Source organism: Phalangium opilio, unplaced genomic scaffold (assembly GCF_054372755.1).
Source record: "Phalangium opilio isolate 3A_F unplaced genomic scaffold, DU_Popi_V2 ptg000017l_1, whole genome shotgun sequence".
Classification (NCBI taxonomy): domain Eukaryota; kingdom Metazoa; phylum Arthropoda; class Arachnida; order Opiliones; family Phalangiidae; genus Phalangium; species Phalangium opilio.
The window spans coordinates 8,616,853-8,642,472 of NW_028324151.1; the positions used below are offsets into that span (position 1 = coordinate 8,616,853).

At 37.1% G+C, this 25,620-nt stretch overlaps 2 protein-coding genes across 4 annotated transcripts; one reads left to right on the forward strand and one right to left on the reverse strand.

The window, feature by feature from the left end:
* LOC149702932 (peroxisomal targeting signal 1 receptor-like) lies at window positions 1-16,712 on the reverse strand. 3 transcript variants are annotated; one of them, XM_089866848.1, is made up of 15 exons: window positions 16,576-16,712; window positions 16,026-16,239; window positions 14,783-14,969; window positions 14,597-14,723; window positions 14,331-14,535; window positions 14,128-14,248; window positions 11,432-11,560; window positions 11,182-11,351; window positions 11,040-11,100; window positions 10,830-10,973; window positions 8,702-8,772; window positions 8,416-8,616; window positions 8,039-8,204; window positions 6,742-6,899; window positions 1-5,315 (listed from the first exon to the last, which is right to left on the reverse strand). In XM_089866848.1, exons 3-15 carry the CDS (start codon window positions 14,948-14,950, stop codon window positions 5,114-5,116), a joined length of 1,923 nt encoding a protein of 640 aa, XP_089722974.1. In that variant the 5' UTR covers window positions 14,951-14,969; window positions 16,026-16,239; window positions 16,576-16,712; the 3' UTR covers window positions 1-5,113. The 3 variants fall into 3 exon arrangements, with proteins under 3 accessions (XP_089722974.1, XP_089722975.1, XP_089722973.1); XM_089866849.1 differs by having other exon boundaries at window positions 8,443-8,616; window positions 11,182-11,354; XM_089866847.1 differs by having other exon boundaries at window positions 11,182-11,354.
* A 1,057-nt stretch (window positions 16,713-17,769) lies between these two features.
* PrBP (Prenyl-binding protein) lies at window positions 17,770-25,277 on the forward strand. Its single transcript, XM_089866850.1, has 5 exons — window positions 17,770-17,969; window positions 18,059-18,121; window positions 18,188-18,339; window positions 18,423-18,528; window positions 23,839-25,277. The coding sequence occupies exons 1-5, from the start codon at window positions 17,929-17,931 to the stop codon at window positions 23,918-23,920; spliced, it is 444 nt and encodes a 147-aa protein (XP_089722976.1). The 5' UTR covers window positions 17,770-17,928; the 3' UTR covers window positions 23,921-25,277.
* Window positions 25,278-25,620: the final 343 nt, after the last annotated feature.

Below are 25,620 nucleotides of genomic sequence, written 5' to 3' on the forward strand. Positions count from 1 at the left end.
TTTAAATTTTTATATTTGGTAAATATTTATTACCAAATAAATTTTATTTAATTGTCGTTTAATTTTGGGATATTTCTCTTAAATCCCTTAAAAAAAAATTTATCTTCAGGTTTATTGATAGAGAGGAAAAAAAACCCAGAGATATTTTTAAACTCTTCCAAAAACCTCTCTAACCACTGAATTAAAAAAAAAAAAATATTATTAAACTTCCCCCAAATAATTAACTTTTGGTAAATGATAGCCAACCAATAGGCTTTTTTAAAAATTTCTCAATCTTTTTGTCTTTAAAAACAAATGTAGCAAGACAATATTAATTTATGATTGAGAAGTATTTTTAATTAGGGGTTAAAGTTAGTTAGAAAAGAAAAAAATTAATATACATATATATTAGCAAGGATAGATGTAATTTTAGAAGCAGGAATAGAGAACGGTTAGTCTTTACTTCAGTCCGGTCCCTCCCTTCAACGCGTAACGAAAATTTTAAATTATCTTATTGACTCACTACGTTTTGATGACGTTACTGACGGGGACGGCAAAAAATACGTAGTTGCTTTTTACCTCTGTCGCTACGACCCCGCCTCTACTTTCATACCCCCCCCCCCGTCCAGGCGAAGGAGGTCATAGACTTTAGCGCAAAATACGTAGTTGCATTTTACCTGTCGCTATGACCCCGCCTCTTCTTTCATACCCCTCGTCCCGGCGAAGGGGGTCGTAGACTTTAACGCGCGCCCAATATACCCTGCTCTCTATTCCTGCTTCTAAAATTACACGAATCCCTGATATTAGAAACATCTCTTTCAGAAAACGTTTAACAACCGAACCGATACTCAAACTCATTCCATAATTTTGTATGTTTTTCACTAACGATATTCTTAATAGTTAAAAATTAATTATTTCCTAATTCTCAATAAATAACCCGCTTCTACTTTTCCCAACCCAAAATAAACCGCGTATAGTACGACACAGGTACTATTAAAATATTAATATACACCCCAAAAACAAAATGTAAATTAGATATTATAATAAAATTCACCCCCCAGTCGCCTGCCTACTAAATAGAGTTATACATAATAGGGTATATATTTGAAGATTCAAACACTCGATCGCTATTCTAAATAATTTTGTCTGACAACAGTGGAGGGTTCCAAAATACGACCTCTACGAAATATTAGCAGGAAGTATAGACACGTTTTTTAGAACAGAAAGCGTAGAAGTATTGTTAAGAAATTGTTAGAAGTGGATATAATTCAATTCAATTCAATTAATAAAAAGGCACTCCGCTATTAATATTGGACAATGAATTAATTATTTTGGTACTTTAAATAAAAAAAAATTATTTTAGATTTATTTAAAACTGCCTTTAATAGCACCATTATTTAAGTGTTAATTTACGTGTTAAGAATGAAATTAGTCATTATGTATTAAAGGGATAGTGAAATAGGGAGTTTTTTTTTTTTCATCTAAATAGTGATTGGCGGCAATTTTGAGAAATTTACGCTGTAAAATTTCGAGGTTTTTTTTTGAAATTTAAGTAAAAACATTTTCGGCTTTAAATATATATTTAAACACTAATCAGAGTTCACTACCCCTTTAAAGGAATTAAATTAAAATTAAGGGAAAAAACCAACAAGGGATAGTGAAATAATTGGCGAAAAGTTTGAGAAATTTTATACGCTGTAAAATTTCGAGCTGTTTTTTAAATTTAAGGAGAAACATTTTCAACTTTAAATGTATATTTAAACACTCCAAATCAATTAAAAATAATTTTTTGTCAGTTCACTATCCCTTTAAAGGAATTAAATTAAAATTAAAGGGAAAAAACCAACAAGGCATAGTGAATTAGGGAGTTTTTCATCTAAACGATTGGCGGCAATTTTGAGAAATTTACGCTGTAAAATTTCGAGATTTTTTTGAAATTTAAGGAAAAACATTTTTGACTTTAAATATATATTTAAACACTAATCAGAGTTCACTATCCCTTTAAAGTAATTAAATTAAAATTAAAGGGAAAGAAAAATAGCGTCCTATCATTTTGCAATTTCGCAATTCCTAATTAAATTTTCCGTTGTGCACAGCAACGCAATGCAACACAACAGCAGAAAGAAATTCAATTTTTTTTAGGAACCTTATCATAGCTCATTCATTAACTATCAAGTTCGCTATCATAGTAGGTAGGGTTTTATGCGTTAATAGAAATTTGTGGTTAAATTGATTAGTATTAAACTGTATGTATGTAATCTTATAATAGGAGGTTGAAAAAGTTACAATCGGAAAGATATCATGTCAGGAAAACGTCAGCGAGAAAGATAAAGTGAGAGAGAGAGAGAGAGACAGAGATTTAATTGTTTAAAAGAAAAATTAAAAATGGATTTTTTAGAATAGAATAGAAGTCTATTATTGGTAGTACGACTAATTTCTACTATTTTACTTTTGTTAATTACCCGAATTAAATTACCACAGTTGAATTGTTTCATTAAAAAAAAATTAATGAAGAAAAACACTCATCACACGCACACGAAGAGAATCTTACACACTCTTACACAATCACACGCACAAATTCTGTATAAACATACTTTTTTTTGTTTTTTGCATACACTATTTTTACAAGAAAAATCAAGTGTATATTATCATTATTATTATTATTATTATTATTATTATTATTATTATATTTTCCCATTGTTCTTAATATTCTTATTTATATTGTTATTATTAGTAATTATTATTAATTAATTAATTTATGTTGTTTATTTCGATTAATAATTAATTTGAGCAAAAAAATAAAACAACCTAAAAAAACTGACCACTGGTAAAACAGCTTGTGTTTTTTAATTATTTTTTGGAGTTGGCTTAATTAATTTAGTCTAATAACGAACGCTCCGTTTCCGTTATGAATTACATTTCCAAAACCAACGCGTAATTATAGACCACGCGTAAAAACTTAAATCCCCAAACGCAACGCAAAATTGTTTCGGTAAAAAATAAAGCTACATCAAGAAGTGATGTCTAGTTTACTAGGGAGAAGGTATAAATTCGCCCCACATTTATAATCTAGCTTTATCTCCAGTCCAAACGTATAGTAGGTCCGGAGTTAATCCCCGCCGCCTCTAAATTACAACCAGCAATCATCTCATTGGTTCTTAAAAACTCACGTCAGCGCGACGCGAATGACGAAAATTACAGTCATATTTTCCGACTGAGGAGAGGAGGCGAAATAGCCCGGTCTCCTTTTACGTCCCCCCCCTTGTATTTTGAAAGGGGGACTGGGACTATGGCGCGCGAATACAAAGGCATCTTATACCTTCTCCCTACTAAACTAGATATAGCTTCTTGGCTACATATTTTGAATATTTTTCTTTCCCTCTCATAATTAAATTAATTATCATAATTAAATCCCAAAAAAATAATAATAATTTGCAAAAACTTTTAAATTAAACGTTTCCCCTTAAACTGATTTTATTAAATAATTTTGCTCAATATTATTTTCACCAAATTTAGGCGTACATCTGTGAAATTGTATATTTTGCGTTTAACCTTTTTATAACCTTTTAGACGATGTTAAAATTTCACGATAGGCACACAAAAAATTATAATACCTTACGCTGTATTTGATAATATATTGAGGGAAGGGGGGGGTTGAAAATTACTAAATTTAAAATAAATAGACATTTAAAAACGAAGGGTTATTGTACAGTTGCGAAAAAAAAGTGTCGTTTCAAAATGAAATTTAGACGAAAGATTTTTTTTTTAAAACTTTGTTGTGAATTTTTCAATTTTGTTACATTACGTTACTTAACTTTTGGTGTTTACAAGATGTATTATGTATCTAACTCACATTTAAACAACCTAAATTAACTTTAATACGAAGGACTTTAGGGGAGGGGGAGAGAAACGCCTAAACACCAACCGATGAGGAGGAGGTACAGTAACGTGTAAAAAATTTAATAAGATATAAAGTGTATTAACATTAACATGAGCAGTGTTACCGTAATTAAATTATACGAAACCCTTAAAACTTACTTTCACCATAAATTAATTAACCAGTTCTAACCAAAGCGCAAGAAAATAAATTCTGATACCGATTTGAAGTAACATTATTGCACAATCAATCCTTAAAGGGAGGGTGAAGTAGAAAATAAAGTGCTTTTTTTATCGATTCTTTTACTAATTATAAGACCATTCTGCATAGAGAAACATCCACGAAATACAGTCTCCGAGTGATTTTAAAATTCAAATAGGTTCAGATTTTAAGGATAATTTTATAGAAGCCCCTCCGACCAATCGCGTAACGCCCTGCCTTCCTGTTAACAAAATTCTCGTGGCACGCTCCGTGTCTCGCGCCACGATTATCACGTCGCACGCAAATTTTATCAAATCTCGCGATAAATTTCATTCAACACGTAACGTGCCACGAGAATTTTGTTAATAAAAAGGCATAGCGTTACGCGATTGGTCGGAGGTCCTTCTTTAAAATTAACCTTAAAATCTGAACCTAATTTGAATTTTAAAATCAAGGATGTTTCACTATGCAGAATGGTCTTATAATTATTAAAAGAATCCATAAAAAAAATCACTTCACCCTCCCTTTAAAGACTAAATTCAGCAAGCAATTTTATAAAACACCATATTTTTTTTTTTCAAAAACTTTCAAGGGCTTCGTTTAATTAAATTAATTTAAGGTACACGTTATCTTCAAAACGAACGGAATTCTCCGTGATTAATTAATTAACCCTTTGTTTAAATAAAAAAAAAAAAAAAAATACACGACCTTAACATTAACATTAGAACAAGATTAACTAAACCATTAATTAATTTTACGGAGTTAATATGTGTCGGTATTTAAACCACGTTACGTTTATTTTAATATTATTAAATCCCTATAAATAAGTTATAACCACCCGCAAAATGGAGGAAGAAAAAAATATCTACTGAAATAGGCTTAGCACTCATTTTTTTTTTTTTTTTAAACTACAGAAAATCGAGGCAGTTAGGCATATGGGATTTGTTTTATATTAATTAAACAAAGATCCCTTATTTTTCTTGGAGCGTTAAATTAAATACTAAACATATTACGAGAAAAAAATTAGAGAAATAAAAAAGTCTCTCTCACGGCTTTTTAAGCGTCCATGTTAAACTCTTTGTTGAGCAATTTCAAATCTTTGTTGTCGACTGCCGCGTAGAGTTCAGGCCTGGTTAGCAAAGTTATGACCATACGGAGCGTTGACCAAATATTGTCCGACATGGCACCATTTTTGCCTCTAGGTCCGCGGCCCGCATTTTGGAGGTTCAGAGCTGCCAAGATGTGTTCGGCAGCCTCCCTGGAATTAGATGCAAAAATGGGTTTTATGTACAGGGGGGCCTTCTATATACAGTCACTCATAGCACGATCATTAATTTCCCATCCCAAAATATCACAATGTAACTCTTTCAGTCCGTGTTACCAGAAGGGGATAATAGAAGAAGGATGACACTCTGTATCCTCTTAATGCTTTAGTTATGTAACGTCCATTCTTCAGAGGCTCACCCTTTTAGTTTGCTTTCCCGCTGATCAAACTACAAATAGGCTTAGCACCGTAAGGAGAACTCTATAGTCGTTTGGCACTAAATCCCCAGCAATCATCCCACAAACCTTGATTGTCTTGACGTGGAGGGACAAAAATGCACAAGCGCATGCGCCTTGCCAAATATTTAAACGCTGATAGAGTAATGATGAGGGAACTATTTATCGTGTATGTGATACGGTTTAGTAACCTTGCTCTAAATGATCCAACGTTGGGAAGAGTGACGTTACACTTACCCCGCTTTGTGCTCGTACACTTCTCTCGAAGAGAAGTATTATATACTTCTGGTGTTACCAATTAATGTGCTAAGAAACCAATATTTTTGTTTTCTTAAGTGCTAAAGTCACTTTCAAAAATTGAGTGCTTTCCTTCCAAAATATAACTGTAAAGTAGTGTAAAACTGCTCGCTTTCCCTGCAATGTCATCGCTACATACATTTAAAGTATTGTCTCTTGGTGAATGCTTATTTCACCAAAATAAAATTGATGTACACTAGAGGGGATTATTAAATTTTAATCGTAATAGTTTATGAGAAACTAGCTTTTACCCGCGACGTCGCTCGCTTGTAATAAGAACTTCCATCAAAATGTTATAAAGAATGGGTAGATTTTACTGATGACTTATATTTTTGTAGCACCCTAGGAGCGAAGGCACTCGGCGTTGCCCGTCAGCCCGTCAGGACATTTTTTATTACTTTTCACGCGGACATTATTCCATTAAGAAGGGTTTTTAAGTTTCTGGCCGCCATTTAAAAAGATGGCGACAAATCGAACCCAAAATACCATTCAGCCCGTCTATAGGTTAAAGGAAACCAGTTTACTAAATATTTGTGAAATCGGTTGAAACGCGCGGACTTTGTTGCATAGAGAAGATGTTTTACATTTCTGGGCGTTAATTATCTGTCAGGACTTTGATTTATATAGATATAGATAAAAGCCCCTCTCCTAGCACTACGGAAATCATCCCCTAACAGTTTCGCAACACAGTGTTAAGTGCACATTTCAGTGTACTTCTGTGCAGCATTTGTTTTGAATGTAAAATTTTGTCATTTATCAAAATTGCCACGCAACAAAATCTCAAGATAAGCTATAAATCAGTAAGATATGTATTTGTCCCTTTACCGTCTGCAAGCCACTGTTGGGAACCCTTTAAAATATACCGTGAAATTTGTAAATCAACTGACCTATAAGCTCCCAAGTTAATGCAGCTGATTCCTAAGTTGAACCTGGATCGTACGAAACCAGGGGAAATCTCCAAGGCATGATGGTACGCATCGACAGCTTCTTCAGATCTGTTGCCATTAGCTAAAGTTGCTCCCAGTTTGTTCCATAGTAGACTATCCTGCATTAACACATACGAAAAATGTTTTAAAAGAGACCTCTTTTAGCGTATAGAATAGAAATTAGCTTAAAATTTAAGTACCTAAATATTCTCAAGTAGTTACTCTTTGGATACTACTATTAGAGGTCACGAGGTCTATTTTACTGCTCAAGTATTCACGAGAATCAATTTAAGCTCTTAACATAACTTTTAATGAGCTTGAGTACTGGCATAAATCCACACCCACTGGTACTCTGAAGAATCTAGAACATTCCTTCCTCCCCTCTCAGGCGCGAATTTAGTCCTTGTCTTAACCTTTCCCTTACATGCGCGAAATTAAGGCGTGGTCTAAACCTTTCCCTTACATGCGCGAAATTTAGGCGTGGTCTAAACCTTTCCCTTACATGCGCGAAATTTAGGCCTTGTCTAAACCTATCCGATACATGCGCGTATTTAGGCCTTGTCTAAACCTTTCCGATACATGCTCGTATTTAGGCGTGGTCTAAACCTTACCCTTACATGCGCGAAATTTAGGCGTAGTCTAAACCTTTCCCTTACATGCGCGAAATTTAGGCCTTGTCTAAACCTTTCCGATAAATGCGCTTATTTAGGCCTTGTCTAAACCTTTCCGATACATGCTCGTATTTAGGCGTGGTCTAAACCTTTCCCTACCTGCGCGTATTTAGGCCTTGTCTAAACCTTTCCCTACCTGCGCGTATTTAGGCCTTGTCTAAACCTTTCCCTACCTGCGCGTATTTAGGCCTTGTCTAAACCTATTCCCTAGGTGCGCGAGTTTAGGCCTTGTCTAAGCCTTTCCCCTACCTGCGCGAATTTAGACCTTGTCTAAGCCTTTCCCCTACCTGCGCGAATTTAGACCTAGTCTAAGCCTTTCCCCTACCTGAGCGAATTTAGGCCTTGTCTAAACCTTTCCCCTACCTGCAGTCCTGCGCGAATTTAGACCTTGTCTAAACCTTTCCCCTACCTGCGCGAATTTCGACCTTGTCGAAATCCTCCACAACTCGCGAGGATTAATACTTAATCTTTATTTTCCAGTGAGCGGAACTTGCCAATTCTGAGAAGACTAATTTAACTAAAGCCTTTGTCACCCACCCAATTGGAACACACCCACCACTAAATTAATTAATTAAGATTGTACTTACTCTAGGTCTAACAAGCAAGGCAGCTTTGAAACAATCAGAGGCTTTGGCATATTCGCCAGAAAGATTAAATAACACTCCTAATCCACACTGAACATCGGGATCAGGATCTTCGGGAGAAAGTCGAGCAGCTTCGATAAACAAATCTCTAATCTCTGCGTGTTTTTCACTGTTACCAGATTACAAAAACAATTTGAATTAATTTCCAAGCGCTTATTAAATTGACAAATGTTGTTTATAAACAAAAAAAAGCTAAAAATATTAAGAACTCCAACACCAATAACTTATAATTAATTATCCCATTAATTAAAAACGGAAAAAGAAAAACCAATTATTAGTATTAAAGCGGAAAGACATTGGGAAAGAGAGGAAAGGTTAACCTGGACACCAATGAAGAAACGGCATACAGTGTTTTAGGCTTTCCACTTTGCTCAGCTGCGGGAATCAAATGGCGATACTTGGGATTCTGTTGCAGCCATTCCTTTAACGAGTTGCAAGCTTGCAATTGCATCGATTCGTTAGTGTAGCTAACAGCCAATGTCATCAAGGCTGTTAGATTTTCAGGGTCAAGTTCCAGGCATCTAAAAAAAAAATGAACAAAATTAACAAACCACGGGGTTTAAATATTTTTGTTTGCGACAAAAACTAAACAAGAAAGTAGAATACTTTTTCAAAGCTATGATTGCGGCAGGATCTTGCTCATTCTCAGCTTGGGAAGTTCCCAAATACTGCCAAGCCTAAAATTCAAAATGTATTTTTAACTGATGGTTATAAAAGCACGCTTCAAGTATAAGAAAGCGTATGGCTTCAAAGACAACAAAATTACGAGTTTGTCATGTCAGCTATTGAGGACATTGTGGAAAAGATGGGGTGGATTATAAGATTATGGTTATAATAGTGAGATTCGCAAATAAGGATACTAAATGGTGTGTATTCCAAGATTTTGGGTCATGGGGGCGTGGTATAAAATATTTAGCATCATGGGGGGGGGCGTGGTATAAAATAATTAGCATCATGGGGGGCGTGGTATAAAATATTTAGCATGATGGGGGCGTGGTATAAAATATTTAGCATCATGGGGGCGTGGTATAAAATATTTAGCATCACGGGGGGGGCGTGGTATAAAATATTTAGCATCATGGGGGGGGGCGTGGTATAAAATAATTGGCATCATGAGGGGGGCGTGGTATAAAATATTTAGCGTCATGGGGGGCGTGGTATAAAATATTTAGCGTCATGGGGGGCGTGGTATAAAATATTTAGCATCATGGGGGGGCGTGGTATAAAATAATTAGCATCATGGGGGGCGTGGTATAAAATATTTAGCATCATGGGGGGCGTGGTATAAAATATTTAGCATGATGGGGGCGTGGTATAAAATATTTAGCATCATGGGGGCGTGGTATAAAATATTTAGCATCACGGGGGGGGCGTGGTATAAAATATTTAGCATCATGGGGGGCGTGGTATAAAATAATTGGCATCATGAGGGGGGCGTGGTATAAAATATTTAGCGTCATGGGGGGCGTGGTATAAAATATTTAGCGTCATGGGGGGCGTGGTATAAAATATTTAGCGTCATGGGGGGCGTGGTATAAAATATTTAGCATGATGGGGGCGTGGTATAAAATATTTAGCATCATGGGGGCGTGGTATAAAATATTTAGCATCACGGGGGGGGCGTGGTATAAAATATTTAGCATCATGGGGGGCGTGGTATAAAATATTTAGCATCATGGGGGGCGTGGTATAAAATATTTAGCATCATGGGGGGCGTGGTATAAAATATTTAGCATGATGGGGGCGTGGTATAAAATATTTAGCATCATGGGGGCGTGGTATAAAATATTTAGCATCACGGGGGGGGCGTGGTATAAAATATTTAGCATCATGGGGGGCGTGGTATAAAATAATTGGCATCATGAGGGGGGCGTGGTATAAAATATTTAGCGTCATGGGGGGCGTGGTATAAAATATTTAGCGTCATGGGGGGCGTGGTATAAAATATTTAGCGTCATGGGGGGCGTGGTATAAAATATTTAGCGTCATGGGGGGCGTGGTATAAAATATTTAGCGTCATGGGGGGCCTGGTATAAAATAATTAGCGTCATGGGGGCGTGGTATAAAATATTTAGCGTCATGGGGGGCGTGGTATAAAATAATTAGCATCATAGGTTCCGTGTTATAAAATATTTAGCATCATGGGGGGGGCGTGGTATAAAATAATTGGCATCATGAGGGGGCGTGGTATAAAATATTTAGCATCATGAGGGGGGGCGTGGTATAAAATATTTAGCATCATGGGGGGCGTGGTACAAAATATTTACTATCATGGGGGGCGTGGTATTAAATATTTAGCATCACGGGGGCGTGGTATAAAATAATTAGCATCACGGGGGCGTGGTATAAAATAATTAGCATCATAGGTTCCGTGTTATAAAATATTTAGCGTCATGGGGGGCGTGGTATAAAATAATTAGCATCATAGGTTCCATGTTATAAAATATTTAGCGTCATGGGGGGGCGTGGTATAAAATAATTAGCATCATAGGTTCCGTGTTATAAAATATTTAGCGTCATGGGGGGCGTGGTATATAATATCTAGCATTATGGGGGCGTGGCTTGAAATATTTAGCATTATGGGGGTGTGGCTTGAAATATTCAGCCTCAAGGCGCGTGGCTTCAAATATTTTGCATTATGGAGGTGTGGTGTAAATCATTGTTTAGAGATTTGTGATGTGAAGTTGCTGGTATGTTGTTTTTGATCTGAAATTAAGAAATAAAATTATCTTACTAAGATATGATTGGGATCTCGCTGCACAGCTGCCTCAAATAGCAATACAGAACTGGGTAAATCTCCTTCTTTCAACTTGCGCAATCCTTCTTCAAAAGGCTCGGGGTGCTCCAAAAGGGGATTTTCTTCCATAAATTGATACTCCTTTAATAAAGAAATTAAATCAATAAAATAAAAAGATTATAAAAAGAAAAAGTATTAAATCTTTACTTTATAGGGATCAACAAAAGTTTCGAATTCAGAAAGCCAAGGGTGATCTTCAGGTTCCAATCTAATTTTCAATGAATGGTCACAATTAAACACATTTTGTATTAAAAATCATTAACAAAATCTACATTAATGAAGCAATTACTTTGCCATTTGTTCCCATTCTTCTTGCAACTTAGCCCAGAAATCAAAATCCCCTTCTTCCTCCTTTGTATCTGTAACTACGCTTTCCGCTAACTCATTTAACCATACATTATCAAGCTCCTCCGATTTAGATTCGACAGATTCAGCTAAAGATGAATCTTCGTTTTCTTGCTGCTAATTAAACAAACAACATTAATTTAATTAACACTACCAAAACATTACACTAAACTAATGAAGGATTAAATTCATACTTGTTTTGATTGAGCCTGAGCCATCATGTCTCTTGACCAAATATCAGCGTGCATGGCTGCGTCTGAGATTTGAACTAAACTAGCGCTTTCCGTTTCTCCGTCGCCTATTTTCTTAATGAACTTTAAAAACTGGAAAAATATTGAAATTTACTAATTTAGTACTTGATTATCCGACACAATTGTTTTTAAAAGGCGGGAACATTGTTTTTTAGGGGAGGGAACATTGTTTTTTAAGGGAGGGAACATTGTTCTTTAGAGGAGGGAACATTGTTCTTTAGAGGAGGGAACATTGTTCTTTAGAGGAGGGAACATTGTTCTTTAGAGGAGGGAACATTGTTCTTTAGAGGAGGGAACATTGTTCTTTAGAGGAGGGAACATGGTTCTTTAGAGGAGGGAACATTGTTCTTTAGAGGAGGGAACATTGCTTTTCAGAGGCGGGAACATTGTTTTTCAGAGGCGGGAACATTGTTTTTCAGAGGCGGGAACATTGTTTTTCAGAGGCGGGAACATTGTTTTTCAGAGGCGGGAACATTGTTTTTTTTAAGAGGCGGGACCATTGTTTTTTTAAAGGCGGGACCATTGGTTTTTTAGAGGCGGGAACATGGTTTTTAGAGGCGGGACCATTGGTTTTTTAGAGGCGGGAACATGGTTTTTTAGAGGCGGGAACATGGTTTTTTAGAGGCGGGACCATTGGTGTTTTAAGAGGCGGGACCATTGGTTTTTTAAAGGCGGGACCATTGGTTTTTTAAAGGCGGGACCATTGGTTTTTTAAAGGCGGGACCATTGGTTTTTTAAGAGGCGGGAACATGGTTTTTTTTTAAGAGGCGGGACCATTGGTTTTTTAAAGGCGGGACCATTGGTTTTTTAAAGGCGGGACCATTGGTTTTTTAAAGGCGGGACCATTGGTTTTTTAAAGGCGGGACCATTGGTTTTTTAAAGGCGGGACCATTGGTTTTTTAAAGGCGGGACCATTGGTTTTTTAAAGGCGGGACCATTGGTTTTTTTTAGAGGCGGGACCATTGGTTTTTTTAGAGGCGGGAACATGTTTTTTTAGAGGCGGGAACATGTTTTTTTAGAGGCGGGAACATGTTTTTTTTAGAGGCGGGAACATGTTTTTTTTAGAGGCGGGAACATGTTTTTTTAGAGGCGGGAACATGTTTTTTTTAGAGGCGGGAACATGTTTTTTTAGAGGCGGGAACATGTTTTTTTAGAGGCGGGAACATGTTTTTTTAGAGGCGGGAACATGTTTTTTTAGAGGCGGGAACATGTTTTTTTAGAGGCGGGAACATGTTTTTTTAGAGGCGGGAACATGTTTTTTTAGAGGCGGGAACATGTTTTTTTTAGAGGCGGGAACATGTTTTTTTAGAGGCGGGAACATGTTTTTTTAGAGGCGGGAACATGTTTTTTTAGAGGCGGGAACATGTTTTTTTAGAGGCGGGAACATGTTTTTTTTAGAGGCGGGAACATGTTTTTTTAGAGGCGGGAACATGTTTTTTTAGAGGCGGGAACATGTTTTTTTTAGAGGCGGGAACATGTTTTTTTTAGAGGCGGGAACATGTTTTTTTTTAGAGGCGGGAACATGTTTTTTTTAGAGGCGGGAACATGTTTTTTTTTAGAGGCGGGAACATGTTTTTTTTAGAGGCGGGAACATGTTTTTTTTAAGAGGCGGGACCATTGTTTTTTTAAAGGCGGGACCATTGTTTTTTTAAAGGCGGGACCATTGGTTTTTTAGAGGCGGGAACATGGTTTTTAGAGGCGGGACCATTGGTTTTTTAGAGGCGGGAACATGGTTTTTTAGAGGCGGGACCATTGGTGTTTTAAGAGGCGGGACCATTGGTTTTTTAAAGGCGGGACCATTGGTTTTTTAAAGGCGGGACCATTGGTTTTTTAAAGGCGGGACCATTGGTTTTTTAAGAGGCGGGAACATGGTTTTTTTTTTAAGAGGCGGGACCATTGGTTTTTTAAAGGCGGGACCATTGGTTTTTTAAAGGCGGGACCATTGGTTTTTTAAAGGCGGGACCATTGGTTTTTTAAAGGCGGGACCATTGGTTTTTTTTAGAGGCGGGACCATTGGTTTTTTTAGAGGCGGGAACATGTTTTTTTAGAGGCGGGAACATGTTTTTTTAGAGGCGGGAACATGTTTTTTTAGAGGCGGGAACATGTTTTTTTTAGAGGCGGGAACATGTTTTTTTTTAGAGGCGGGAACATGTTTTTTTTAGAGGCGGGAACATGTTTTTTTTAGAGGCGGGAACATGTTTTTTTTAGAGGCGGGAACATGTTTTTTTTAGAGGCGGGAACATGTTTTTTTTAGAGGCGGGAACATGTTTTTTTTAGAGGCGGGAACATGTTTTTTTTAGAGGCGGGAACATGTTTTTTTTTAGAGGCGGGAACATGTTTTTTTAGAGGCGGGAACATGTTTTTTTTAGAGGCGGGAACATGTTTTTTTTTAGAGGCGGGAACATGTTTTTTTTAGAGGCGGGAACATGTTTTTTTTTAGAGGCGGGAACATGTTTTTTTTAGAGGCGGGAACATGTTTTTTTTAGAGGCGGGAACATGTTTTTTTTAGAGGCGGGAACATGTTTTTTTTAGAGGCGGGAACATGTTTTTTTTTAGAGGCGGGAACATGTTTTTTTTAGAGGCGGGAACATGGTTATTTAAAGACAGGAACATTGTTTTTTAAAAAAATAAATAATTACTTCAGAATCGAGGAATTTGGGATCATCTATGGTGCCTAAAAGTTCATTAGCTACTTGAGCCAAATCTTTATCTTCCTGAGTTTTCAAACTTTCTTCCCACAAAGAAGCTGTAGCTTGAATTCTAACAAAAAAAAAAAAAAAAACGCATTTAATTAACAAAGAACCCAGGAAAGCTGAGAATTAATTAAGAGAATTTGAAATACTTTTGTTGTTGGGCTCTTTCACTCTCTTCTAAATATTCTTCAGCCCATTTGGGCTCGCTAATCAAATCGGGGCTGGCACGAATAGGATTAGCTACATCTTTCAAAGGCCAATCGTTATTATTATGGGGAATTTGTTCCGAGACTTCATTAGCTAGATACTCCTCTACCCAATGATGAGAAGTGGCTAAATCAGCCACACCTGGTCCTTAATTAATATAAATGTGAAATTAATTTAAGCTTAACTTATTAATCTAAATATATCGAACCTCTAAGAGGAGGATGACACATTTTTTCAATGTCACGCATCTCTTGCAAAAGCGTGCCCATTGAAAATGATTGAGGGGCAACATGATGAAGTCCGCCTTGAGTTTCCAAGAGAAATTCTTTAACAAGCTACGTTTGATTGAAATTTATTAATAATTAGTTTATTTCAGAACGAATTCAATTCGTACTTCGTCAGTCGTGGTTTCGTTAATGGGTTTGTCAACATATACGCCATCTTCAATGTATCGTTTAAGTCCTTCTTGTTGCAATGCTTGGTCTCGAGTAAAATGCGTTGTCACTTTCATCAAGGGGTTTGAACCCCCGCACTCTCCTTCAACCAGATCTCGCATTGCCATTTTTGTTTGGCTTGAAATCCTGAACGGAGATAGTAATATATAGCCTGAAGCAATCAATTTTATAACTTCATACAAAAATATAATATCAGGGTTCATACAACTTTTGGAAAACAAATTTCCCTGAGATTTCCAGGTTTTTCCCCATATACTTCCCTGAGTTTCCCAGATTTTTCCCGTATATGGACTATCCTATGGAGCCAATGTTAATGAAGGAGTGGGGTGGGGGCAAATAGGACTATTACATAATCAAAGGACATCCCCGTATCTCTAATATAACCAGAGTTATGAGCCTCCAAATTCAGTGTAACGTTAATTCTATGGAGGGGGTGTTTGTTTACGTTTTGCTTAATTACTCGGCCCCTGTTTGTCGTAGCCCTACGTTTTCAGTATGGTTGGATGGGGGGCAAATATGACTATAACATACTCAAATGGCATACCCGTATCTCTAGTAGAACCAGAGTTAGAGCCTCCAAAGTATAGTGCAATGTTAATCCTATGGAGGGTGGTATGCTTCTGAACATTTTGCTTAATTACTCGGCCCCTGTTTGTCATAGCCCAAAGTTTTTAGTATGGTTAGATGGGGGGGGGGGCAAATTGGACTATTACATAATCAAAGGACATCCCCGTATCTCTAGTAGAACCAGAGTTACGAGCCTCCAAAGTTGGGTGTAATGTTAATCCTATGGAGGGAGGTATGTTCATGAACATTTTGCTCAATTACTCGGCCCCTGTTTGACGCAAATTTCCCTGATTTCCCTGAATTTTACTCAAAATTCTAAATTTCCCTGAGGTTTTTGTCAACTAATTATTTCCCTGAGTTTTCCCTGAGATTTTTGTCAACTATTAATTTCCCTGAGGTTTTTGTCAACTATTTATTTCCCTGAGGTTTTTATCAACTATTTATTTCCCTGAGGTTTTTGTCAACTATTTATTTCCCTGATTTTTCCCGGTTTTCCAGGTTTGTATGAACCCTGTACATTATAATGCCATAAGAACATCATTCGGGGGAAAAGAAAAAAAATGAGGGCATAAAAAAAAACCTATTAACAATGACCTTGATTTGCCACTAGTTTACCTTCAGGATTTTGGGCCAAATCTTTTAGAGGCTTAGAAGGTAATTGAAGAAAGTGTTGTGTTGAATTTGTAGTTTTTCGTTGAAATGCTTTTATTTCGGTCAGTTCTTAGCTCCATTTCAAGAAGATTGCTTGCGTAACCTATTCCACCATCGAGAGTAAAATAGGTTAAAAGAGCCTCGAGTTTTCGTGTCTGGCAGGTAGCTGGGGTTTCATCTGTTATAAACAAATATAACATGTACCGTCGCGTAAGGCTTAAAATACAACAACTCACAGCGTATTTCGAAATATTATAAAATAAAAAAACCCACAAAATATTAATTAATATTAAGCCTATTTATTAAAAGTTTCCTTTGAAAATTGAAATACGTGTTAGGCCTAAAAATTGGGAAATAGTGACTTGAGATAAGGCTTAGCGTTACACTTGATGGAATAACTTTAATAAGAGATTTCTCGTAATTTTCAATGTTTTAAACCTTCCTTTATATCAAATTGTAACTCTAATTACTCTTGTTTTAATTAATAACATTAGAAACATAGTAAAATTCTTACCTCTAAGCAAATAAAGGAATATTACATAAGAAACATCATTCATAAACAACACAGCCCTTCGGCCGACGACTTTTCTTCGATTCACACTAGTGTGCGAATGCCAGAAACATTTCTTACGTCACCATGAAAGGAGAAAGCTAATTGGCTAGAATTGATAATTCACGTGATACATTCCCCTTGTGATTGGTTAAAAGGCTGGAAATTTCCGAGAGCCTGTTTTTTCAAGGGAACCGACACTTCCTCAAAATGTTTCTATAAAATGATTCAAAAACGGAAAGTAAATATTTGCCTTCAGAGTTCAGACAGACTTTTACGCGGTTTGTGTCGTAGTTGGAGCGAAATATATCTTAAGTGAAGAGTCTATAGACCATTACAAAATTTACTTGCAGAGAAACCAACGCACAGGGGCAGGGCTACCATCTTAGGTTGTTTCTCTCCCAGCAGTAGTAGGTCACTCGATCACGTGCTCAACGGCTATCATAGAGACTATAAACCCCAAGGAGTGGCAGGAATGCCTCAACTTGTTGCCCTTTTTCCTGGTACAGGGCAACTTCCGCTAAGCAAAATTAAACGGGCCGGAAGCTCTCATGTACCAATTTTAGAGCAACATCATTATTTGCGCTTGTAGAGCGGGGGACCTGCCACTCCTTGGGGTTTATAGTCTCTATGCGGCTATGCACCAAGATTCAGCGCCAGACGAAGCCCGGAGACTAGCCGAATCGCACTGCCCCTAGTGGATCAGGATGCGAGGGAAATAACCTAAGATGATGGCCTCCCGCCTATGGTGTTTGCGGGCGTGGTAGCTTTGCAAGAAGTAAAAGCAAGTCCCCCATTTGTGCGTGTAGGCATAGAGCTCCCGCAAGACTCTGGTGGCGCCCTTTTATGGAATGGTCTATAGACTCTAAAACCTCCAATAAGAAATGTTTCCAAGCACACGTATAAATCCCCTGTCATCAGACGTCACCCATGGAACCAAAGCGGTACCAAACATAGCCGCCCATTGCCAACATAGAGACTATAGTCTCTATGTTGCCAAAGCAAATAACGTGACGTTTTAGTTAACCTAGGCACTGACGTCACAACTGAAATAGCTCTATTTACTACTTACCAAAAAGCCACATAAAAATAAATAGTGTCGGTCCCCTCGTTTTGGGGATTGACAATTTGACACTGGACTGTTCTTAGAATCTTTGGTCTTTGTATTTTCAGATTTCAGTGACTGCCGAGGCTTGTCTACGAGTTTTTGTATTTTGTAATAATTAGGGCTAGGAAAAATTAATTCTATTTGATTAAAAAGTTGAACAAAATAATTCACTTATATTAAATCTTTATTAAGTTTTGTGTGGAACAAAAATGCCCTCGAGGGGTGAAGACATTCTTCTAGGGTTCAAATTGTATCCCTTTCTAAATCAGAAACATATCCAAGCCTATAAATTTATATCAAAATAACCAGATAATTTTCTTTAACGATAATTAAAAAAAGAAATTGGATGAATCTCCGTGATGCCGATACAGGGAAAATACTATGGCAAGGGACGGAAGATTTGTATGATAATAAATATTAAAAAAAAGGTCAATTAATTTCATATAATTAACCTTATACTGGCTTTAGGTCAAAACCTGATGTAGAACACGAAGCTAGAGTTCCCAAAAAGATTCTAAAATGTCGAGCAGTTTCCAGGGAAATAAACTTTTCCTCTATAGAACCTATGGAAAAGTTTAGATTAGAACAAAAAGTCCTTTTTAAAGGGCGATGTTTAGAGGGTAAATAGATCATAACGTGACTTATCTTTCTTTATTGGTAAGTATACCCCCTTAAAAACTTTGTTTTTTTTTTACTAATATAGAGTGGTTCTTTGAATTTGGCTTTGTCATACCAAACTCCACAAACACATGGCAATCTCTAATAGAAGCTGCGCCAGAATCACAAATGATGCCTGCTAATGTTCTTAAGTAATTATTGATAAATTAAAGGGAATATAAGCCCAAGGTATTCCAGTTATAGCAAAACAACAACCATTAGCAATCAAAAATATGAAGGGTTAGAGGGTCTTCCTGATATTTAAAGGTTGCCACAAGTCACAGGGACATGGGCATGGCAGTGAGCCATAAACCCCTCCTACAAAACGTCAGACCTCTGATTACTCAATCATCTTTACCCCCCCCCCATTAGCCTTCTACTTCTTAAAATCCTCTACAATGTAGATGTATATGGGAGGAGCAGACTGAAGCCCCGCCCCTTTTGATGTTTCATGTAGATATAAATGGGAGGAGCCGACTTAAGACCCACCCCTTTTGATGTTTCATGTAGATGTATATGGGAGGAACCGTCTGAAGCCCCGCCCCTTTTGCTGTTTCATGGAGATGTATATGGGAGGAGCTGTCTGAAGCCCCGCCCCTTTTGATGTTTCATGTATATGTATATGGGAGGAGCCGACTGAAGCCCCGCCCCCTTTTGATGTTTCATTTAGATGTATATGGGAGGAGCCGACTGAAGCCCCGCCCCCTTTTGATGTTTCATTTAGATGTATATGGGAGGAACCGTCTGAAGCCCCGCCCCTTTTGCTGTTTCATGGAGATGTATATGGGAGGAGCCGTCTGAAGTCCCGCCTCATTTTACATACTGTTCCTATTGCCCAATGTTAACTTTTTAGTTCTTGAAAAATCCGTCAGGGTACAGAAATAGTGTGGGTTAAACAATTTTAGTACCCTTGGAAAGTGACTGTGGTTTAGTTTAAACAAACGCCACCAGATGCTCCCATAGTAGAAGGGCGGAGTTAATTGGCTGCTAAACTTGGCAAAGGCTAGATTTTAGCACCTCCCTCATGGATGGGTTCAGGCCTTTTGGCAAGGTAAAATTGATGTATATGGGAGGAGCCGACTGAAGCCCCGCCCCTTTTGCTGTTTCATGGAGATGTATATGGGAGGAGCCGTCTGAAGCCCCCCCCCTTTTGTATACCCTTCATATTGCCCAATCTTAACTTTTTTTAGTTCTTGAAAAATCCGCCAGGGTATAGCAATGGTGTGGGTTAAACCATTTTACCCATGTAAAGTGACTGTGGTTTAGTTTAATCAAACACCACTAGTCGAAGGGCGCAGTTAATTGGCTGCTAAACTTGGCATAGGCTAGATTTTAGCTCCTCCCTCATGGATGGGTTCAGGCCTTTTGGCGAGGTAAAATTGAATTATATGGGAGGAGCCGACTGAAGCCCCGCCCCTTTTGCATACTCTTCATATTGCCCAATCTTAACTTTTTAGTTCTTGAAAAATCCGCCAGGGTTAAACCATTTTACCCATGTAAAGTGACTGTGGTTTAGTTTAAACAAACACCACTAGATGCTCCCATAGTCGAAGGGCGGAGTTAATTGGCTGCTAAACTTGGCATAGGCTAGATTTTAGCTCCTCCCTCATGGATGGGTTCAGGCCTTTTTGGCAAGGTAAAATTGGTCTTTGTGAGGAGAATTGAATGAAAATATAGTGGAATATATTCCCTTTTAAAACGGAATGATAGAGCCCTTACTAAAATATTGGATGATAAATAGGTAGATATTACATGAATTTCACGTGATTGTTACCAAGTACAAGTGAATATTACGTGACACAACGTGTCAATGATTATCACTTGTGTTTGAGAAGTATTTCATTAGTGAATACCAGCTCTTTAAAGTGTCACGTTAGATGGCTTTTCATACTCAAGGTGATTCATGAGTGACACTCGCATCACTTATATATACCCATGGATATCGGTCACGTTCAAGGCAAATTCTTTATGAAATGAGGGTTCCTGACAGCAATATCAGGTGAATAACATCCAAAAATCACTTCGGGGCTCTGTCGATACTGTTTGTTAAGAACTCAGTGAGCGCATGTCGGATGAATATCTGACAACAAGTAACACTTCATTATCATTTATGTCAAGTGCATCTCAGATAAATAATGGGTGACAAATTATCATTTATGTCAAGTGCATCTCAGATAAATAATGGGTGAAAAATTATCATATATGTCAGGTGTATCTCAGATCAATAATGGGTGACAAAAATTATCATTCATGCCAGGTGTATTTCAGATCAATAATGGGCGACAAATTATCATATATGTCAGGTGTATTTCAGATCAATAGCGACTGATAAATTACCATTTATGTACTGAGGTTGGTGAATATTACACATTCAATTTTCACCAGAGATATACCAGCTGCGCTCGTCAGAAACATTCAAGAATTAATGTGAGGTCCGCGATTCATCCAAGAATCACCAACATATAAACCATAGTGAATATTGGAGATTCGATATTCACCCGAAATTCAGTAACTGATATATGTCACACACTTAAACGAATTAATGTTTTAACATTTATGTTTGGTGTAACCTTTGGTGTTACTCAGTTGAATAGCGAGTGATAAATTATCTATTATGTCAGATGTCTCTCAGATCAATAAGGAGTGAAACATCAGTTTTGACAGGTGTATCACAGATCAGTAGCGAGTGACAAAGTGTCATTTATGTCTGGTGTATCTCGGATCACTAACGAGTGATAAATTATCATTTATATCTAGTGCATCTCAGATCACTAACGAGTGACAAATTTTCATTTATGTCGGGTGTATCTCAGATCACTAACGAGTGACAAATTTTCATTTATGTCGGGTGTATCTCAGATCACTAACGAGTGGCAAATTTTCATTTATGTCGGGTGTATCTCAGATCACTAACGAGTGATATCACTTAGATCAGAAGTAACATATGCTTAGATCAATAGCGAGTGATACATTATCATTTATCTCAGGTTTGTCTCAGATCAATAACAGGTGATATCATTTGTGTCATTTATTCGGCCCTATCTTGGTATGATAGTGCTTCCTTAAGTTCGTATTATAATAAAGATTTTGAATAAAAATGAAAGATAAGATCAGAAGTCTTTTTCATTAAGTTTGTTAGCTGAGAAATAAATATATTTTTTTCGTTTTAATTATCATTGAAGCATAATAACAGATGACCAATTTCGTAGTATGCCTTATTTTACATTTCCCATAATGATACATAAGCCAGTATCTCGTAATTGAATGAATCGATCAATGCGTCCTCGGATTTCTAAATCAATCGTGGATATCGAAGCAATGTTCAATAATCGTTAAGTGCAGCCACTTGACACCGTCCATATTTTTCGAAAACCGCCCACATGCGGGGTTTCGTTTGAATGGGACATTTGAATTTTGGGTACAGCCGAATGGGGGAGAACCTTCGTGTGTCACTTATATTAGGTGTATTTCAAATAAACTAGTGATATAATATCAACTATTTAAGGTGTATCTCAGGTCTATCGCAAGCCAAAATTTGTCACTTTTATCAGGTGTATCCCAGGATGCAAGAGATAATTTGTCACGTACGTCGGGTCAATAACGGGCGATTATTTGTCATTCATGTCGGGTGTCTTTCGGGTCCATGGCGAGTGATTATTTTTCACTCATCTCGGGTGGCTTTTGGGTCAATAACGGGTGATTATTTGTCATCTCGGGTCAATAACGGGTGATTGTTTGTCATCTCGGGTCAATAACGGGTGATTATTTGTCATCTCGGGTCAATAACGGGTGTTTATTTGTCATCTCGGGTAAATAACGGGTGATAATGTGTCACTCATGTCGGGTGTCTTTTGGGTCAATAACGAGTGATTATTTTTCACGCATGTCGGGTGTCTTTCGGGTCAATAACAGGTGATTATTTGTCATCTCGAGTCAATAACGGGTGATAATGTGTCACTCATGTCGGGTGTCTTTTGGGTCAATAACGAGTGATTATTTTTCACGCATGTCGGGTGTCTTTCGGGTCAATAACAGGTGATTATTTGTCATCTCGAGTCAATAACGGGTGATAATGTGTCACTCATGTCGGGTGTCTTTTGGGTCAATAGCGGGTGATTATTTGTCACTCATGTCGGGTGTCTTTTGGGTCAATAACGAGTGATTATTTTTCACGCATGTCGGGTGTCTTTCGGGTCAATAACAGGTGATTATTTGTCATCTCGAGTCAATAACGGGTGATAATGTGTCACTCATGTCGGGTGTCTTTTGGGTCAATAACGAGTGATTATTTTTCACGCATGTCGGGTGTCTTTCGGGTCAATAACAGGTGATTATTTGTCATCTCGAGTCAATAACGGGTGATAATGTGTCACTCATGTCGGGTGTCTTTTGGGTCAATAACGAGTGATTATTTTTCACGCATGTCGGGTGTCTTTCGGGTCAATAACCGGTGATTATTTGTCATCTCGAGTCAATAACGGGTGATAATGTGTCACTCACGTCGGGCGTCTTTTGGGTCAATAACGGGTGATAATGTGTCACTCACGTCGGGCGTCTTTTGGGTCAATAGCGGGTGATTATTTGTCACTCATGTCGAGTGGCTTTTGGGTCAATAGCGGGTGATTATTTGTCACTCATGTCGAGTGGCTTTTGGGTCAATAACGGGTGATTATTTGTCACCTCGAGTCGGGTGGCTTTTGGGTCAATAACGGGTGATTAATTATCGGTCATCTAGGGTCAATAACGGGTGATTAATTATCTGTCATCAAGGGTCAATAACGGGTGATTAATTATCTGTCATCTAGGGTCAATAACGGGTGATTAATTATCTGTCATCTAGGGTCAATAACGGGTGATTAATTATCTGTCATCTAGGGTCAATAACGGGTGATTAATTATCTGTCATCTAGGGTCAATAACGGGTGATTAATTATCTGTCATCTAGGGTCAATAACGGGTGATTAATTATCTGTCATCTAGGGTCAATAACGGGTGATTCATTATCTGTCATCTAGGGTCAATAACGGGTGATTATTTTACATCTCGGGTCAATAACGGGTGATAATGTGTCACTTATTTCGGGTGTTTTGGGTCAATAATGGGTGATTATTTTTCACTCATGTTGGCTGTCTCTTGGGTCAATAACGGGTGATTATGTATCACGTATGTCTAGTGAAAAATGAGTGATCAGGTGTCACACAGGTTTATAACGAGTGATAATATGACTCTTATCACAAATGACAATCAAGTGTAAGTCACGTAATTTTTACGTAAACGGTCAACGTGAAATATAAATAAATAGCAGGTCTATATTGGACTAATTTTAGGCAATAATTGGAGGTCTATTTTTGGGTAAGGGAGAGATTAAGAATCCCTTTACGTCTACGTGTAAAAGGTTGCTTAATCTCTCTAATATCAACTTCAAGAGATTTTTTAAAACCAATTTTTTTTTTACATTTCAGTGGCAATGTTGTTATTGAGACCAAATTTTTTGACGACGATCTTTTAGTCAGCACTTCGAAAGTGCGACTGTATTATGTATGACAGTGCTAATGATAGAACAAAATGAAGCCATAAAAACCAACCAACAACAAAAATGAATATACGATTTAATTTGAAATAGAAATCAAATCCCTCATTTTTGACTTGCACAGATCATTTAAAACCAAACAAACAAAAGAAAAAACAAAAACAAAAACATTACTTTATGTCGCTCTCCCGACGAATAAATTTTTTCACTTGTGATAAATAAATAAATAAATAAACAAACAAAACAAACAAACAAAACACGCAATATAATTAGAAAATTTTTTCAAAACCCCTTAACTATTTCCCCCAATTTTAGTAATTAAATTAAATTTAATTAAATTAATCTGAAATTTAACTAAACTGAGTAAACTACTGTTTAATATTTACTATTTAGGATAATAAACTAAAACGTTACCATGGGAACAAAAAAAAAACAAAAATGAGAAACTAAAATTTCCACACGTTCTCGATCACATAATAATTGAAACTTTGAATTATTATTAAAACCGAAATACTAAAAAAACTAAGGGGTATTTATATTTAAAGCACTTTTTTCAATGATAAAAATAAGCAAAAGAGGGCTTACAATATACTCTGCAGTCTGCACGCATTTGCTGTTGCGGTATTGATGTATGTGCTTAACACGAACAGTGATATAAAGATTTATTACAAAAAAAAAAAAAAAAAAAACAAAAACACCTTGAATCATCAAATTATATATAATTAGCCTTATTCCTGATCAGCGCCACCTACCCATAGCGGCGACTTTGAGAACTACTGTAAGCGGCAAGCCAATCAGATGTCGCTAAAATCTGGTGACGTCACTGACTGGCACTCTCGGGTCTTACCAAAAATGACGTCACCAGATTTTAGCAACATCTGATTGACTTGCCGCTTACAGTAGTTCTCAAAGTCACCGCTATGGATAGATGGCGCTGATCAGGAATAAGGCTAATTCCTCTCAATAATATAGTTATGAAGAAATAACTAACTAACTAGTAACTAGGCCTAGTTGTTACCAAAAAAAAAGAGTTAAACATCTGTAGACCTTGTAATGTGTTTAACCGCAGTGTTTTTTCAACAAAAGAAATGTTATTAAACCCGAACCCCATATTTGTTACTTTGTATATTGATTTTCAACTTGGGGTTTAAATTTTTAAAAACTGAGTTATTTAAATTATACTTTTTTATATTATTTTAAATTAAATATTTTGTATTATTCAACTCAATGTTTCAAAGTTATAAAAGTAGAACCTGTAAGATATATCTGTAGGAAGTTCAAAAACTTAAGATATATGTAAAAAATATTTCCCACTGCATATTGATTGATTGATTGATGTATTTAAAATAAAAATTAAAAAGTTGAGCTGAATTATTGTGAATTTACTAATTTATACTTTCTCCGTAGCGACCTGAGGATTAAGCGAGTCTCTGAGTCAGATGTGGTTTAGTTTTAACTATTGCCACTAGATGTCTCATAGATAGTTTTTATTGTTAGGCAGGGCGGAGATTGGGTAAAAATTATGGGAAATAAGCAGGGGTGTGCGGGTACCCGTCTTCGGGTTCGGGTCGGGTACCCGACCCGATAACCGAAACACATTTTTTAGGACCCGAACGGGTACCAGAGTCCCAATTTTAAGCCTTTGCCAATACCCGCCGAGTCTGACGGGTCCAGTTCATGACGTTACCGCGCGTGTTTCAATACTTCTGCCTTT